At 38.6% G+C, this 14,490-nt stretch overlaps 1 protein-coding gene across 6 annotated transcripts in view; it reads right to left on the bottom strand.

Moving 5' to 3' along the window:
* Nucleotides 1-14,490, bottom strand: part of LOC117292477 (LLGL scribble cell polarity complex component 2-like) — a 101,843-nt gene that overhangs the window by 12,916 nt on the left and 74,437 nt on the right. For all 6 annotated transcript variants that reach the window (XM_033774527.1, XM_033774528.1, XM_033774529.1 and 3 more), the window contains 8 exons: nucleotides 14,277-14,393; nucleotides 13,445-13,608; nucleotides 12,714-12,819; nucleotides 10,764-10,956; nucleotides 8,967-9,295; nucleotides 8,169-8,345; nucleotides 4,946-5,060; nucleotides 4,138-4,151 (listed from right to left, as the gene is read on the bottom strand). In XM_033774527.1, coding sequence (XP_033630418.1) covers nucleotides 4,138-4,151; nucleotides 4,946-5,060; nucleotides 8,169-8,345; nucleotides 8,967-9,295; nucleotides 10,764-10,956; nucleotides 12,714-12,819; nucleotides 13,445-13,608; nucleotides 14,277-14,393 — 1,215 coding nt within the window. The remainder of the gene's footprint in view (nucleotides 1-4,137; nucleotides 4,152-4,945; nucleotides 5,061-8,168; nucleotides 8,346-8,966; nucleotides 9,296-10,763; nucleotides 10,957-12,713; nucleotides 12,820-13,444; nucleotides 13,609-14,276; nucleotides 14,394-14,490) is intronic.

The raw sequence follows: 14,490 nt of genomic DNA on the forward strand, positions 1-14,490 counted from the left end.
CCAAAACTGTCATTTGTTTTCAACATAGCCGTCCATTGAGTCAAATAGGGGGCATTAGATTTACATTTGTAATACGGTGGTTCTTGTATATATTGTTTGTGTTTTGCTTTTACTTGCCATCTCTTGTTTAAATTTTCATTACAATATTCATTTTTTCTACTTTTGCCTTTCCCTTGACGGTGCTGCTTGTTTTTATAGTTATTGAATTTTCAGAGAATTAAAATCTAAAATAAAATATAAAATGAACACCTTTGTGTAACTACCCAAAGGTGAAACAACTGGACCTTAGTGTTGTTTGTCTGTCATCAATTGTCACTACTAGCTGTTTGTTTGTTATCAATGTTTGATGTTAGATCAACATGCAGGTTACATTTGAATTGGTTACATATATTTATGTGGTGAATCAGATTACATGAGATTGGAGTAGTTGGTAAGTGTTACATGCACCCGGTGTCGATTTCACAAAGAGTTAGGACTAGTCCTATGAGATATTAAAAACTTAATGCTAGTCCTAAGTTCAGACGAGTAACTCGTTATAAGACGAGTCTTAACTCTTTGTGAAGTCCACCCCTGGAGAATTGCAGTTAGGCGAGGCATTAAACGGAGGTCTTTGGAACACTACAGAAATATCTCTTAATTAGGAGCTGCACTTAATGGAGATCACGCCCAATTTCATAAATAAACTATGCTTTGGTTTTACCTTCCAACCGATGTGCAATACAGAGCACTGTATACTTGGTGCCCCTAATCTCCCCACCCCAGAGCCGTTTAGTCAGAGAGATGCAACACAAAGTGATCAGGGCCCAATTTCATGGCTCTGCTTACCGTAAGCAAAGAATCGGCGCTTCCAGAAGCAGGGAATTCCGCGCTTATGTCAAGGAGATTTTACTGGTTAGCTGGGAATTTTGGCTTCTGCGCACTCCATGTTCCTAGGCATTGTACCCTTACACAGCTAGCACAGCAATTCGGCGCTAGCAAGTAAGTGGAGAATAGTTATTTGACCACGTGGTTGCTGGACACAATTTTTTGGTCCAAATGCAGCACAACCCAATGGGCAGACTAGTATGCTGGCACCCTCTATTTGCACATGCATTTTATTTTGAACCAAATTAGCTTCAAATTGCAAGTTGCCGCAATTCTCTAAATATACGTCTCTGCCCCGCCCCAAGAGTCCGTTTTGAAAAACCCCAAAACAATTTGAAAACCTTTGCCATTCTAGAAGGTGATATTTTCCACTGTGCTTCCCGAATATTTCATTGGGTGCATTTAGACCAACACACAACATCTTCAGTATTATTTTTGAAGCATTACTTAAAAAAAAAAAAAACTATAAATAAAAAGAGAGATTGGAAATTAAATCAAGGCAAACAGAGGCTGAATATTTATCTGGATTCCTTTCATTTCCTTCTGCAAATCTAAATTGTTTAAAGGAAAACCTCTGCTGATCCTACAACTAACCTTAAATATTAATTTCTATTCAACCATGTCAAACCCAACTTGCATACAAGTAATAAGTATGCTTTTCCCATTAAGTCAATTTTAAATGTCTTGAGGATTTGTTGTAATTTCCTGAAGTTAAGCGATTTCTCCTTGGTAAACAAATATCTTCGACTCCTAACATATATTCTTAAAGGCACTGGAGCTATTGGTAATTACTCAAAATAATTGCATAAAAACTAACTCTAATGGAGAGCTGTTAACATTGTGAGAGAAACGGCTCCCTCTGAAGTAATGTAGTTTTTGAGAATATAAGTAATTACTCACTAAAATATTTGAATTGAATTCAAGACGTCAGCTGAGGTTTTAAAATCAAGACATCTGAAAGCACACAACTTGTGCGACAAGCGTGTTTGTTTTTTCTTCCATAGTTCTCTCGCACTTCCGACGACCAATTGAGTTCAAATTTTGTGCATTTGTTGAGATACACCAAGTGAGAAGACTGGTCTTTGACAATTACCAAGGGCGCCAGTGGCTTTCAAGAGTGTATATATATTTGTTCAGCATGTTGCCTCAATGCTCCATTATTCTTTTCTCCAATGCCACTCGACATGAAACTGTTTCGACTTGGTTAAGACTCGAATGCCTAACCCAGTGATAAGCAAACAATAACTGGGCCCAGTCCTTTTGAATTCTCCACATTGGCAACTGCATATACAAGGATTTGAGACTGAAAGACAAGGAAAACCCCGCAAAAAAAACATCAAAATCTGCTAATTTCCAGGCGAGGAAGGGAAAACACCTTCCACTGTACATACATAACAAATAGACATTTCTCATCTTTAAGTCAGAAAAAAATGGGGACTATTTATCTCCAAAATGATAGGAAAAAAAGAAAAGAAACTACCCTTAAAATGACTTCCACTTAAAGTTAAGCATGCTATGCAGATCTGACCTAAATGGGATTACCATAGTAACGAGTCATTAAATTGAAAATACCGTACATCTTCAATATTTTAAGAGACTAAAAAGAAACCACAAGACAACCAACTGTTTTGTCAAGGATGTATTTCTTTGGAGGCTTGGTATGGAGATTTAATACTTTAACTTCAAGGTTGAAACATCATTTTCAATTTTGTTTGACTACCAAACTTCACGGAGGCAATGAAGGCGTTTGCCCCCATGCCTTGGTGCCCTTGAAATCCTGTAGGAACTTACAATGTCCTCCTAGGGTGCCCTTTACCAAAGAGAAAATGCCTCAGTGCTCTTACCTTTTCAAATACAAAGCAACAGGCCTCCAACCCTATTCTTTGTCCTAATTTGCCTTGTTTTCTAATCTAATTAAGGGTTGGTATGATCCTATGGTCGTTATTTGTTTGTATTGCTTCAAGTCACAGGCGTTAAGATTCTTAAATGAAAGAAAACACAAATTCCAAAATTAGACATCCCACTACTCCATTAACACGCGTTAAAATGACGACCATTCTTTTCTAGTACCGACTTGGAAGTGCTAAACAAGGTGTGCTCTTAATGTATTCAATGACCAGCCAGCAGGGACAGTCAGCTTGGCATTTTACTAGTCCATCAACTTCTTCACTTGTCCATATCTCAAATAAAATAGAGATACTTTTCAAGACTGAACAAGTCAGCCGGACCACTTGGAGTGGATTCGAACTGGTCCCCAGGTGTTTATAAAGACAGTGGACACTATTGGTAACTGTCAAAGACCAGTCTTCTCACTTAGTGTATCTCAACATAGACATAAAATAACAAACCTGTGAAAATTTGAGCTCAATTGGTCGTCAAGGTTGCGAGATAATAACAAAAGAAAAAAGCACCCTTGTCAGACGAATTTGTGTGCTTTCAAATGCTTGATTTCGAGACCTAAAATTCTAAATCTGAGGTCTCGAAATCAAATTCGTTGAAAATAACTTCTTTCTCAAAAACTATGTTACTTCAGAGGGAGCTATTTCCCAGTGTTTTATACTATCAACAGCTCCCCATAACTCACTACCAAATAAGGTTTTATGCTAATAATTATTTAGAGTAAGTACCATTAGTGTCCACTGCCTTTACCTGGCATATGCCAAGTTGAACTCTGTAACGGGAGATTGCTGCTCATGTTTGCTCGATAAAAATTTGGCAAACACTGTGCTTTGCTTGTGGCAAAAGATATCCACAGCAAAATCAAAGGTGATTAACAGGTGGAAACCCTCAAAACCACGACTTACACAATGTACACTCTACTGAAAAAAACAGGCATGATATTTGGTCCTTGAAAAAAAGAGTAGGAAAATTTTATCAAGTATTGCAAGGGATGACCTACATGTACACAGTGTATACTGTATAAGACTTGTCAGGCCTTATAAAAAAAAATCCGATTTTTTTAGGAAGAGTATCTTTCCTGAAAAATAATAAAAACGTTGAGAAACTTGTTCCTGTCCTGACCACCCCTTAGACAAAAAAGAAATCGGATTTTGCCAAGGGCAAAACAAAAACGAAAAACAGACTTAAAAAGGAAGAATATCTTGCCCCCCCCAAAAAAATTAAACTTTGAGTAACTTGTTCCTGACCACCCAGTTTTAGCAAACTCTTGGAACATTTAGTAATTCTCTGTGGTGAGGAGTAAGATGAGATTGTGTCAGTCATGAGTGTGTGTGAGTGTGAGTGGAGTGAAATGAGAAGGAAGCATGGGCTTACCTTGGTCGTCTTTGCTGTAAAGACAAAAACAAAAATGAAAGAACCATTAACGTCAAGATTTCATAAATGAAAGAATCAGAGATATAAATACATGTTATTTGGTCCTTTGAAGTTGCACTGTAGACCTTGACACATTGCCATCTTAGAGGTAAAACGATAATAAAACACATCAACACCCACAAGTTTATATGCACTGCGGACAGGATTGACCAATGAACAACCTTCTTTTAACCTTGAGAAAAGAGCGCCTAACCCCAACAGTATCATGTGCATCTTATGCTGGCTGGCATCCAGTCTCCCTTATTCAACTTTCTGTAACCAAACCGAGGCTGGAAGGTTAAGTAACATGGTCCCATCTGACCCAATGCCCTGCAACATACCTGTACCCCACCCTTCCTTGTATACGCCACCTCTCAGTTAAAAATGTTCTCACCCTATTCATCAACCGAACTCCCTCCCCTAGACAAGCTCTCCCCAGAATATGCACCTTACGCCGTTCTTTCCCCTCCCCACCGAGTCTACTACTCACTGTGCCCTTTCCTCTCCTCTGTGAATGACACCACATAATCTGCTTCAGGTTTCATGTTTTCCCTCCCTGCCTTCCCTTACCCCTCCCCCCTCTCTTGATAGACACCACAAAGCAGGCCTCGAAATAACCCCCGTCACCCATAGCAATTGGCAGTGTCCTGGCATTTGCGATTGTGCCCTTTGAAAAGTTCCTCGTCCTTCTCATTGAAGTGCCCCTGACCAGCAAAAAATGCCCCTCCTAGACTGAACTTCACGGCCCGATAGAGGGAGCCCTACTTACTTGTATTCTTTGACCTCATCCAGAGTGATGTCGGGGTTTTCCTCTGTGTCGCCCTCAATGTTCACGCTGATGTTGGGGATCTTAGCTAGGAGTTCATCCACTTCATTATGGAGTTCTGTTTTTATTAAGGGGGTTAGGGTTTAGAGTTGGGATTAGTACAATGATACTCTAACCACCTTCTAAAGGAGCTACACAAAGTTTGACCAACATAGTATATTCCCCGCTACTTTCATTCTAAAAGGCACTGGACACCGTTGGTAATTACTAAAAACTAGTTGTTAGCATACAAACTTAATTGGTTACGAGCAATGGGGAGCTGTTGATAGTATAAAACATTGTAAGAAACGGCTCCCTCTGAAGTAACATCGTTTTTGAGAAAGAGGTAGGTTCTCACTCAAGTAGTAAAAGACTTCAGACCTGAAGCCTTTTATTAGGCATCTGAAAGCACACAAATGTTGTGTAAGCACCGATTTTGGGCTAACGGTAAGCAGAGCCATGAAATTGGGCCATGAATCCCCCATGCAAAATGCCCAGACATAGCCACAATAAAGTACTTCAGAGGAAAGTGATTATTTCTTCACATTAACAGCACAGGCATGGCACCCTTAAACTTGCCCTGAATCGAATGTCTTCATTAATGTCGGTCAAACGTAAGTGAATCTTCTTGATCTACTTTTAGGAACTAAACCGGGGTCTACAACAATTAGGGCAAACATTCAGGGGGTGATTGTTTAGTCAACCTCATAATAAACATGTCACCCGTTCCAAGGTTTGCCTTCACCAAACTTGTTTCATGAGGGTATTATTTGTACTGTCATTGAGTTATGTATTTAGTAATCATTTCAACCATGTACGCTCGTGGATTTAGATCGTAAATGAACGATATTGCGGACGGGTCGTGTGTGGACACAGACATATAGTGTTACCGCGTGATAATTAATTTTGGATGTAACCGATACGTGATGACATGGATGTTGCCAGTGACTTGTTTGAAGTGAGATGGAGTTGCCGATATATTTTGATCATGCTTTTGTTAATAACGACCTTGTTTTTTTAAGGGACTGCGTCACAGATTTATTATGACAGAAATGTTGAGGCTAGCCCTCCGTCTACAAGAAACTAAAATGCTACTCATGAATGAATGGAAATGGTCACTTGTGATCTCAATGTGGAAACAACTGTGAAAGTTACAACTGAATTAACTGAAATCTTCTCAACACCCCTTTTTCAAACGCAAGGAACACATTTATGGGATGCAACTTTGAGAAGAGGCAGTTGCCATCAACGCTTTATTGTTATTTTTCTAGGGAACTATTTAAAAAAAAGAAAAGTGGAAGTCAGTTGAAAAAATGCTTGCCAGCAGATTGTTGACTTAAATTACATTTAAAAAAGAAATTATACAAACATGATAAACATAATTTAAAAAGAACCAAACTGCACATAAATTTTACCCACTCGCAAGTTTTAAAAGTCATAAATATTTTCTTAGTTAAATGTACATTTACATGTATAAAGTTTCTATGATTTGTATAGATTGATTAGGCCTATATTCTGATTCGATCAATGACAAACACCTCTAAATAAAAAAAGAATGAATACACATTTTAAATCTTTGTGAACAACAAAACAAACTTATCTCTTCACAAAATGGAACAACCTAAAAGTATGCCAATGTCATAGGAAAAACTGTCTCACAGAGATTCTGTCCCCCTTATGGGAAATGAACATGGGCTGAAGGAGGATGATTCAAAAGAGGGCGCTATCAGAAGAAGTTTGTACACAGTATGGAGGGGGGGCAGTATCTCCTGCCACACCGGAAAATCCCAATTATGAACATGCCCGATTAAAGGCTCCGGTTGCTATGCTGGATTGCCAAATAGGCCTATACTTCAATGCTAACTACCAAAGCCAACGGATTCTTACTATCTATTACTTCGAATTAAAAGGAAAGTACACGTTTGGTAATTACTCAAAACAAATATAAACTTAAAAACTGACTTGGTAACGAGCATTGGAGAGCTGTTGATAGTATAAAACATTGTGAGAAACAGCTCCCTCTGAAGTAGCATAGATTTTGAAAAAGAGGTAATTTCTCACTAAAATAATAAAAGACTTCTGGCTAGAAGTCTTTTATTCCTATCCGAAAGCACACAAATTCGTCGAACAAGGGTGTTGTTTCTCCCATCATTTTCTCACAATTCCGATGACCAATTGAGCTCAATTTTTCACAGCTTACCAAGCGGGTAATAATAAAAAATAATGATAATAATTTGGGGGGCTAATCGTCCTTACTCGCAGCTAGAGCTGAATTGCGAAGGACGCGGCTACAACATGTTCAAGAAGCAGGCATGCAAGGGTGCATTCAGCTGCCAGCCACATCAACCCATTATGACCACGGAGCACAGCCAAGATCGAAAGTGTTTGATTTTTTCCTGAGGGAGAAAAACCAGATAGTCTGGAAAACCCTCGTGGCACAGCAGAGAACCAACGCACAACTCAACTCACATATGGCCCCCGACCGGGAATCGAACCGGGGTCACCTTGGTGAGAGGCGAGGGCACCTTCCCTTTAAATCAAAGATCAAGAATAGGAGAATATTCTATCAAGTACGAGGACTGACCTACAAGTAGACATGGTTTTTATAATCAGCACATGGAAAGGGTGGTTTATTTTCAGGGAACTTTCTGCGGAATCAGGGCGAGTTGGCAAATCTGTTTTTTATACAACACATCGAATTTACACACCCAGCTCTGAAGGGTCAACAATTTTTTTAAAGTGATTTTGAAGGAGAAATGATTGACACATAATGCTAGATTAAATAAAGGACCACTTCAGCCAACCCTTAAAATATTAACACATGGAAGTGGTGATCATCAGTCATCACTTAAGGTATACATCAATAAAAAAGTATTCTTTTCTCTTGAGAACTTGAAAGTTGAGAACTGAAAACCAAACCTGCCAATATTTGCATCTTGCAATCAGGTAGATATTTAAAACTACATTCAACCTCAAAATATTTCCATAATCAGGGGGTTCAAACAAAATAAGTAAAAAAATCTTGTCTTTTTTCATGGGACCCCCCTCCCCCCAATGTGTTGTATTTTATTTACTGATTTTGGGGGTATTATGTAAAACGCTATATCAAGAATAAATTATTATTAGTATCATTGTTACATCTCATATTGACCCACGACCCATTTATGCTTAACCCCGATTTTCTCACCGTCAGCTGTCTGGTGATCTCCGCTGCTACTGACGAAGGTCTCCTGTGTGGTAGTAGTAGTTGCTTGACCGCCTCCTGATGAGCTGGAAGAGATGACCGTCCTTGAAGTTTTGACTACAGTGGTACTAGAGGTCATCACAGTGGACGAGCCAGTTGTGGTGATCACCATTGGGGAGCCTGGTACACAAACAAAGATTGATAGAAAAAGGTCGTTGAAAAGAAAACCGGAACTATGAGCACAAAGCCTGAAAGCTTGCGAGTGTGAAGCCTGCTAACATACATTTATCTTTGTTTTTAAAAGCCCTACTCTTCAATCTGAGGTGTTCCATTTTCTTATGAATTAGACCGAAGTTAAAGACCAAAATTTTGTTAACCTTTTTTTTTGGATGCATGAGGGGTCTGGTAAGTTTAGTGCTCACATCTTGCCTCGCCTCCCACCTTTTGGACCAAACTCAAATCACACCTGGTGCACTTTGTGAATTGAGTTTTCAGTCCCTACCTAACTGCGTGTGTTTTCTCTTGAATAATTCTCTGGGGTTTTCCTCCCCCATCTAAAACTGAAACTTCCTTTCTTGTCTTCTCCCCATTGGGTTCTTGGCGAGTACAGTGATTAAGTTCGCTTTTCTGAGAGGTTTAACCACAATGTGCACAATTCTTTTCTAAGAAGCAGCACTCTTCAGGAGACAAATAAGGGTTAAAAAATCAGAAAACAGACTTAAGTTGGAAGAATATCATGCCTGGTGACAGACAAAGCTCTTAGAAGCATTCTGGCAACGATGTGTGGGATTCTATACTTACTCTGTGCCATTGGGTCATCCATATCGGTCTCCTCTTCAACAACAACAGCAGCAGCAGCCTCTGGCTCAGCAGCAGCAGCAGCATCAGCAGCAGCAGCATCAGCAGCAGCGGGCTCAGCGGCAGGCTCTGCTTTGGTCTCTGCGGCTTCCTCAGCTGCAGGTGCTTCCTCAGCGATGGGGTGTCCATCGACAGGTGGAACCACTACCTCCTCAGCTTGCTCTGGTTCTGGTTCAGGTTCTGGCTCAGGCTCTGGGGGAGGGGGACGCATGCCCTCGGGCAGATCCAACATGCACATCGGCTCGGTGAAGTAACGAGCAGATAGGGAGAACCTGGTATGAAAGGAAGGTTGGATTTCATCGTTACAAACATTGACTTCTTGTTTTTGTCAACTTGATTGAGTATTGTCTGTTTATCTAATATGTTAACATTTTACTAAACTCTATTCCAAGTTAATTCCTAGTTTATGTATCACTGTATATTGCAATTCAACATGTTGGTTGCACGACTGTACATTCATTCATTCCTGATTTTAATTGCACAAAATATTATACCAACATTTATAATAATACTAACAATAATCTATAGAAATTTTAAGTAACAATTTCTTGATACATTTTATCATTTTGTAAATATTCATATTGTAAATGTGAAAAAAATAAAACCTGGTATGAAAATCCATGTTTTGTAATTTCTAAAGCACAAATAAATAAAAAAAAACTATGGAACTATGATTAGCCTTTAAATGTTGGAAGGATTAAAATGTTGTTCAGCGAGAAACTTTCCGGATTTCTGCTTTGGTATCTACAAATGGGAAACATCGCAATAACATATTTCAGGTTACATAAAATAGATTATAAGAATTGTTCAATGCAGTTCATTTAAATACACATTTGTTTACACATTGAGATATGCAAATACAAAGAATTATAAAGGACACAAATAAACATAAAGAAAACGGCAGAAGATGAGACATAAACTTTTGATATTACAAAACAGCGGTGAATCTTTGGGAAAAAGTATACAAAAATCATACAAACACATTTTTGATACAGTAATTGCAATTCTGAATGACAAAATGACATCCAATTAAAAATACATAATTGTCACTCTACAAAGAAAAACTAGTGATAAATGGCAAGCAAGAAAAACATGATTCAGTGACATAATAGAAGTGTCATGTTATAAAGTCAGACACTTAATAAATGATATGCAAAAAGTACATGATTTGGTGACATAATTGAGACGTCCCTTCACAAAGACAAACTGGTAATACATGGCAGGCAAGAAAGACATGATTCAGTGACATAATTGAGACGTCACTCCACAAAGACAAACTGGTAATAAATGGCAGGCAAGAAAGACATGATTCAGTGACATAATTGAGACGTCACTCCACAAAGACAAACTGGTAATAAATGGCAGGCAAGAAAGACATGATTCAATGACTTAATTGAGACGTCACTCCACAAAGACAAACTGGTAATAAATGGCAGGCAAGAAAGACATGATTCAATGACTTAATTGAGATGTCACTTTATAAAAGACAAACTGGTAATAAATGGCATGCAAAAAATACATGATTTGGTGACATAATTGAGATGTCACTTTATATGGTCACTTTATATAGTGACACATAATGAAAAAAAAAAAACATGATTAAGTGACATAATTGAGATGTCACTTTATAAAGTCAGACACAATATAATAGAAATGCAAAAGAAAGACAAATGTAGTCAATTTAAAACTGAAAGTTTCAGAAAAAAACTATTGCAACTTCCAAGTAAGTTTGCAACCAACCTTTCCAGCTCTGATGGGGAGAGAAGATAGAATCCCTCCCCACGGGATGTGAAGATGAGAGACTGTATTCCAGCAACATTCTCCTTGCGCAGGGCTGAGAATCCAAGTTGTTTCTTCAAGGCTGGAATGCTGTAGATAGCTAGCTCACCAAGGTTGGTCAGGCAACTGATGCAGTTCTCCGAGTAGTTGTCATCTGGTGAAATGAAAAAGTGTGAAAAGAAAGAGTTATAAATGCATGTCAAGTAAAATACTATAAGTTATCACACAAGCGCGAGTGGAATGCGGAAAAATATAGCGCGTCTGCATCCCATATCCAACGAGGTCGAAGGCCGAGTTGGATATTTTTTTGTATCTTCCAGTCTCACTTGCAACGTGCAAAATTTGAAATTTCAGAGCGTTATTTCACCCGCACAAAGTTTAGAATGTAATATTTGCACTGTCCGTATAGGGAGCGTGACAAAATGACATTTCACAATACGCACTGTGTAATGAAAACAGAGGAAGTAGGGTATAAAACACAGGTCGTAGCATATATGTTTTTATCCCCCTAGTAGTTAGAGCTTCTGATTGGTGGATTAGCGCGTACTGAATACCACGCATCGGTGTTTGGGTACCACCAGAGAGCAGTGATTATACAGTACTCATACAAGCATTGTACTCATACAAGCATGATATTTGGTCCTTGAAACAAACTAGGAACATTCTTTTTTTCAAGACCTAAATATGGTGTTTCAAGTGATACAGAGTAGACTACTGAAGACAATTCATCAGTGCAGACCGAGTAAATCAACCAGAGTTTGAGATATATTGAAAATTTAGGTAAGTTGAGTTTTTTTTAGTCAAGCCTCATTTTGACAGATTTTTTTCAAATTTGTCCAAGGGTGAAACAACAAAATGAATAAAAACTTAAGAAGGAAGATCAACATGCCTGTTTTTAACACGTATTCATGTTTGTGTAACACAGAAATAACATCAAATAGCACTGAGTAAGCCAATAATAATAACAAATTCTTGTATAGCGCATTTCACAATAACCGTATCAATGCTCTTTACATTAGTGCCCTGGTCATGGTGCCAATAACATCCCTGTAATGTTTCTCAGCTCCCTTGGGAGTATACAGCCCTGAGCTGCCTGTAAGGCGCTTGTGGCTTTAATTCATACACAATATCAACCTCTACCCTCGCAGGTACCCATTTATACCCCTGGGTGAAGAGAAGCAATTATAGTAAAGTATCTTGCTCTAGGACACAAGTGTCGCGACCGGGATTCGAACCCACACTCCGGTGAATCAGCACCAGAACTTGAACTCGATGCTCTTATCCACTCGGCCATGACACTCTATGGTATCACACATTGGTGTAGGGGTAACACCAAATTAACACCAGACAGCACTCAGTTTAGAGTGCTTATTATCACACAAAAAGGATCTGGATTGGAAAAATCAAACAACTCAGATACCTTTTCCAGCAGCAAATAACAACTTAAAACTCACGGCAATGAAAAGTATTTACGAGACTGCGTAAAAGGAGCTCCCAGGTATCGACTTTTATTTAAAGGGAAGGTACACATTCGATACTTGTCAAAGACCAGTCTCCTCACTTGGTGTATCTCAACATATGCACAAAATAACAAACCTGTGAAAATTTGGGCTCAATCGGTCATCAAAGTTGCGAGAAAATGATGAAAGAAAAAAACACCCCTGTTGGACGAATTTGTGTGCTTCCAGATAGGAATAAAAGACTTCTAGCTGGAAGTCTTTTATTATTTTTAGTGAGAAATTACCTTTCTTAAAAACTACGTTACTTTAGAGGGAGTTGTTTCCCACAATGTGTTGTACTATCAACAGCTCTCCAATGCTCGTTACCAAGTCAGTTTTTAAGTTAACATTTGTTTTGAGTAACTACCAAACGTGTACCTTCCCTTAAAGATGTCTGTCTCTAGGTGCTTACCACTTCGGCTCCTGAAGTTGATATAGTTGACTTTGCGGACCTTGGATCCATCATGAGCAGTCAGTTTGGTCTTACGGGTCGGCTTCAAGCTAGGCAGGTGGAAAACCTGAGGCAAACAAGGTCAGATTTCAAATATGTGTTGATAGGTTAACAGCTCCAGGGGTTAGGGTAAATGGGGAAAGACTCTAGAGGTAGGGTGTAGATATTGATACCACTTTCCATGTAAAAGAAGTCAGAACGACAGGGATGCAATCGGATATTTCTGTAAAAAGATGCATGGTTCTATTCTTGGGAGAAAACAAACAAAACGCAAACAAAAACAGTGGTGACTACAACATGATAATTAATAGTCTCACTTTTCATTAGAGACCGAAAGATTATTACAATCACGGCCTGATTTCAAAGGGTTTCTTAAGCACAAAAAGCAATACAATCATGCTTACCATTATGAGGTTACCACAAAAAAAAAAACATGGTTAAATGTACAATTTCTGACTGGTATTCTGCTCATTTCTGCTGAGCTGAAAATTTGTAAGCAATACTTTCTGATTAAGCAGCTCTATGAAATTGGGCCCAGAGTATACCATATTGAGAATAATCACAGCATGGCAATTTGATTACAGAATGGAGAGATGATTATTTAAGTTGTCAAACTACAGGTAGAGAAATGTAGTAAACTCGTAAGTCCACACTTCCATCTTTCTTTTTTTTTTTTTTAAACATGTACTGACCTTGAACTGTTCCTCTGAGCACACGATGAGATTGTGACCGCTCATATTGGGAGGCTTTGCTCTCTCGTTCTGTACATCAATGGGATCTGGCAAGGGGTATGCATCGCTGTCTATCACCACCAGAGATACAACGGGGGCAGCGTGCTTCAGCCTGATCTCCTTAGCTGAAGAGAGGAGAAGGCCACAAAGATTCATCAAATGTCAGGTATGTTTATTTATATGTTGATTGTTCATCCTGGGTAATCCATTTAGTGAGAAGAAAAGCCACTATGGGTCCCAGATTAAATAACAACTACAAAAATGTACTTAAGATACAATATAAAAAGGTAGGGAAACAATACACATTCATTAAAAAACACTGGAGGAAAATATACATGATGGTGAGTGAACAAAAACAATCTTGTGAAAAAAAGGTAGACTTCAAAGTCATATGAAATATTCTGAACAAGCACCTCAATTTAATAGGTGTTGTGTTTTGAGGGATTCACAAAGTCTCACAATGAATCGCAATTCAGAGATTTGCCCCTTACGGGCATTACTTTGGGGGAAAAGTAAAAAGAAGTAATACAAGAGCTGGCCTACATAAACATATGGTATAGGCCGCTACATTTCATGCTCTTGCTGACCTTTCTGAGGATAAATATTTTCAGGAAAAAGAAGAAAAAAAAAAGAAAACAACAAATAGAAATAGGAAGAATATTATGCCAAACATAAGCTGGGCTATGTCTTTCTATCCTCCATGGTCGTTTTACGTCTTTTAGAACTTTTGATTGCAAAGTGAGATCTCAAGGGGAACTCAAGACAACATAAAAAAGAAAAGAAAGCTACTTACTGATTTCTGCAGTGACTGCGTCTTGTGTTCTATTGTCAGATGAAGGAACTCCAACCACGTAGATGTAGATGGACCCAGCGTTGGTTCCACACCACAGAGATGGGGTTGCTACTTGACCTATGAAGGTAAAAAGGAAACGAAGGTCAGAAATTGTTGAAATAAATTATACAGTTATCTTGTTACTTGCCTCAACAGTCATTTATTGTTGACAAAA

The sequence above is a fragment of the Asterias rubens genome, chromosome 7 (genome assembly GCF_902459465.1).
Source record: "Asterias rubens chromosome 7, eAstRub1.3, whole genome shotgun sequence".
Classification (NCBI taxonomy): Eukaryota; Metazoa; Echinodermata; class Asteroidea; order Forcipulatida; family Asteriidae; genus Asterias; species Asterias rubens.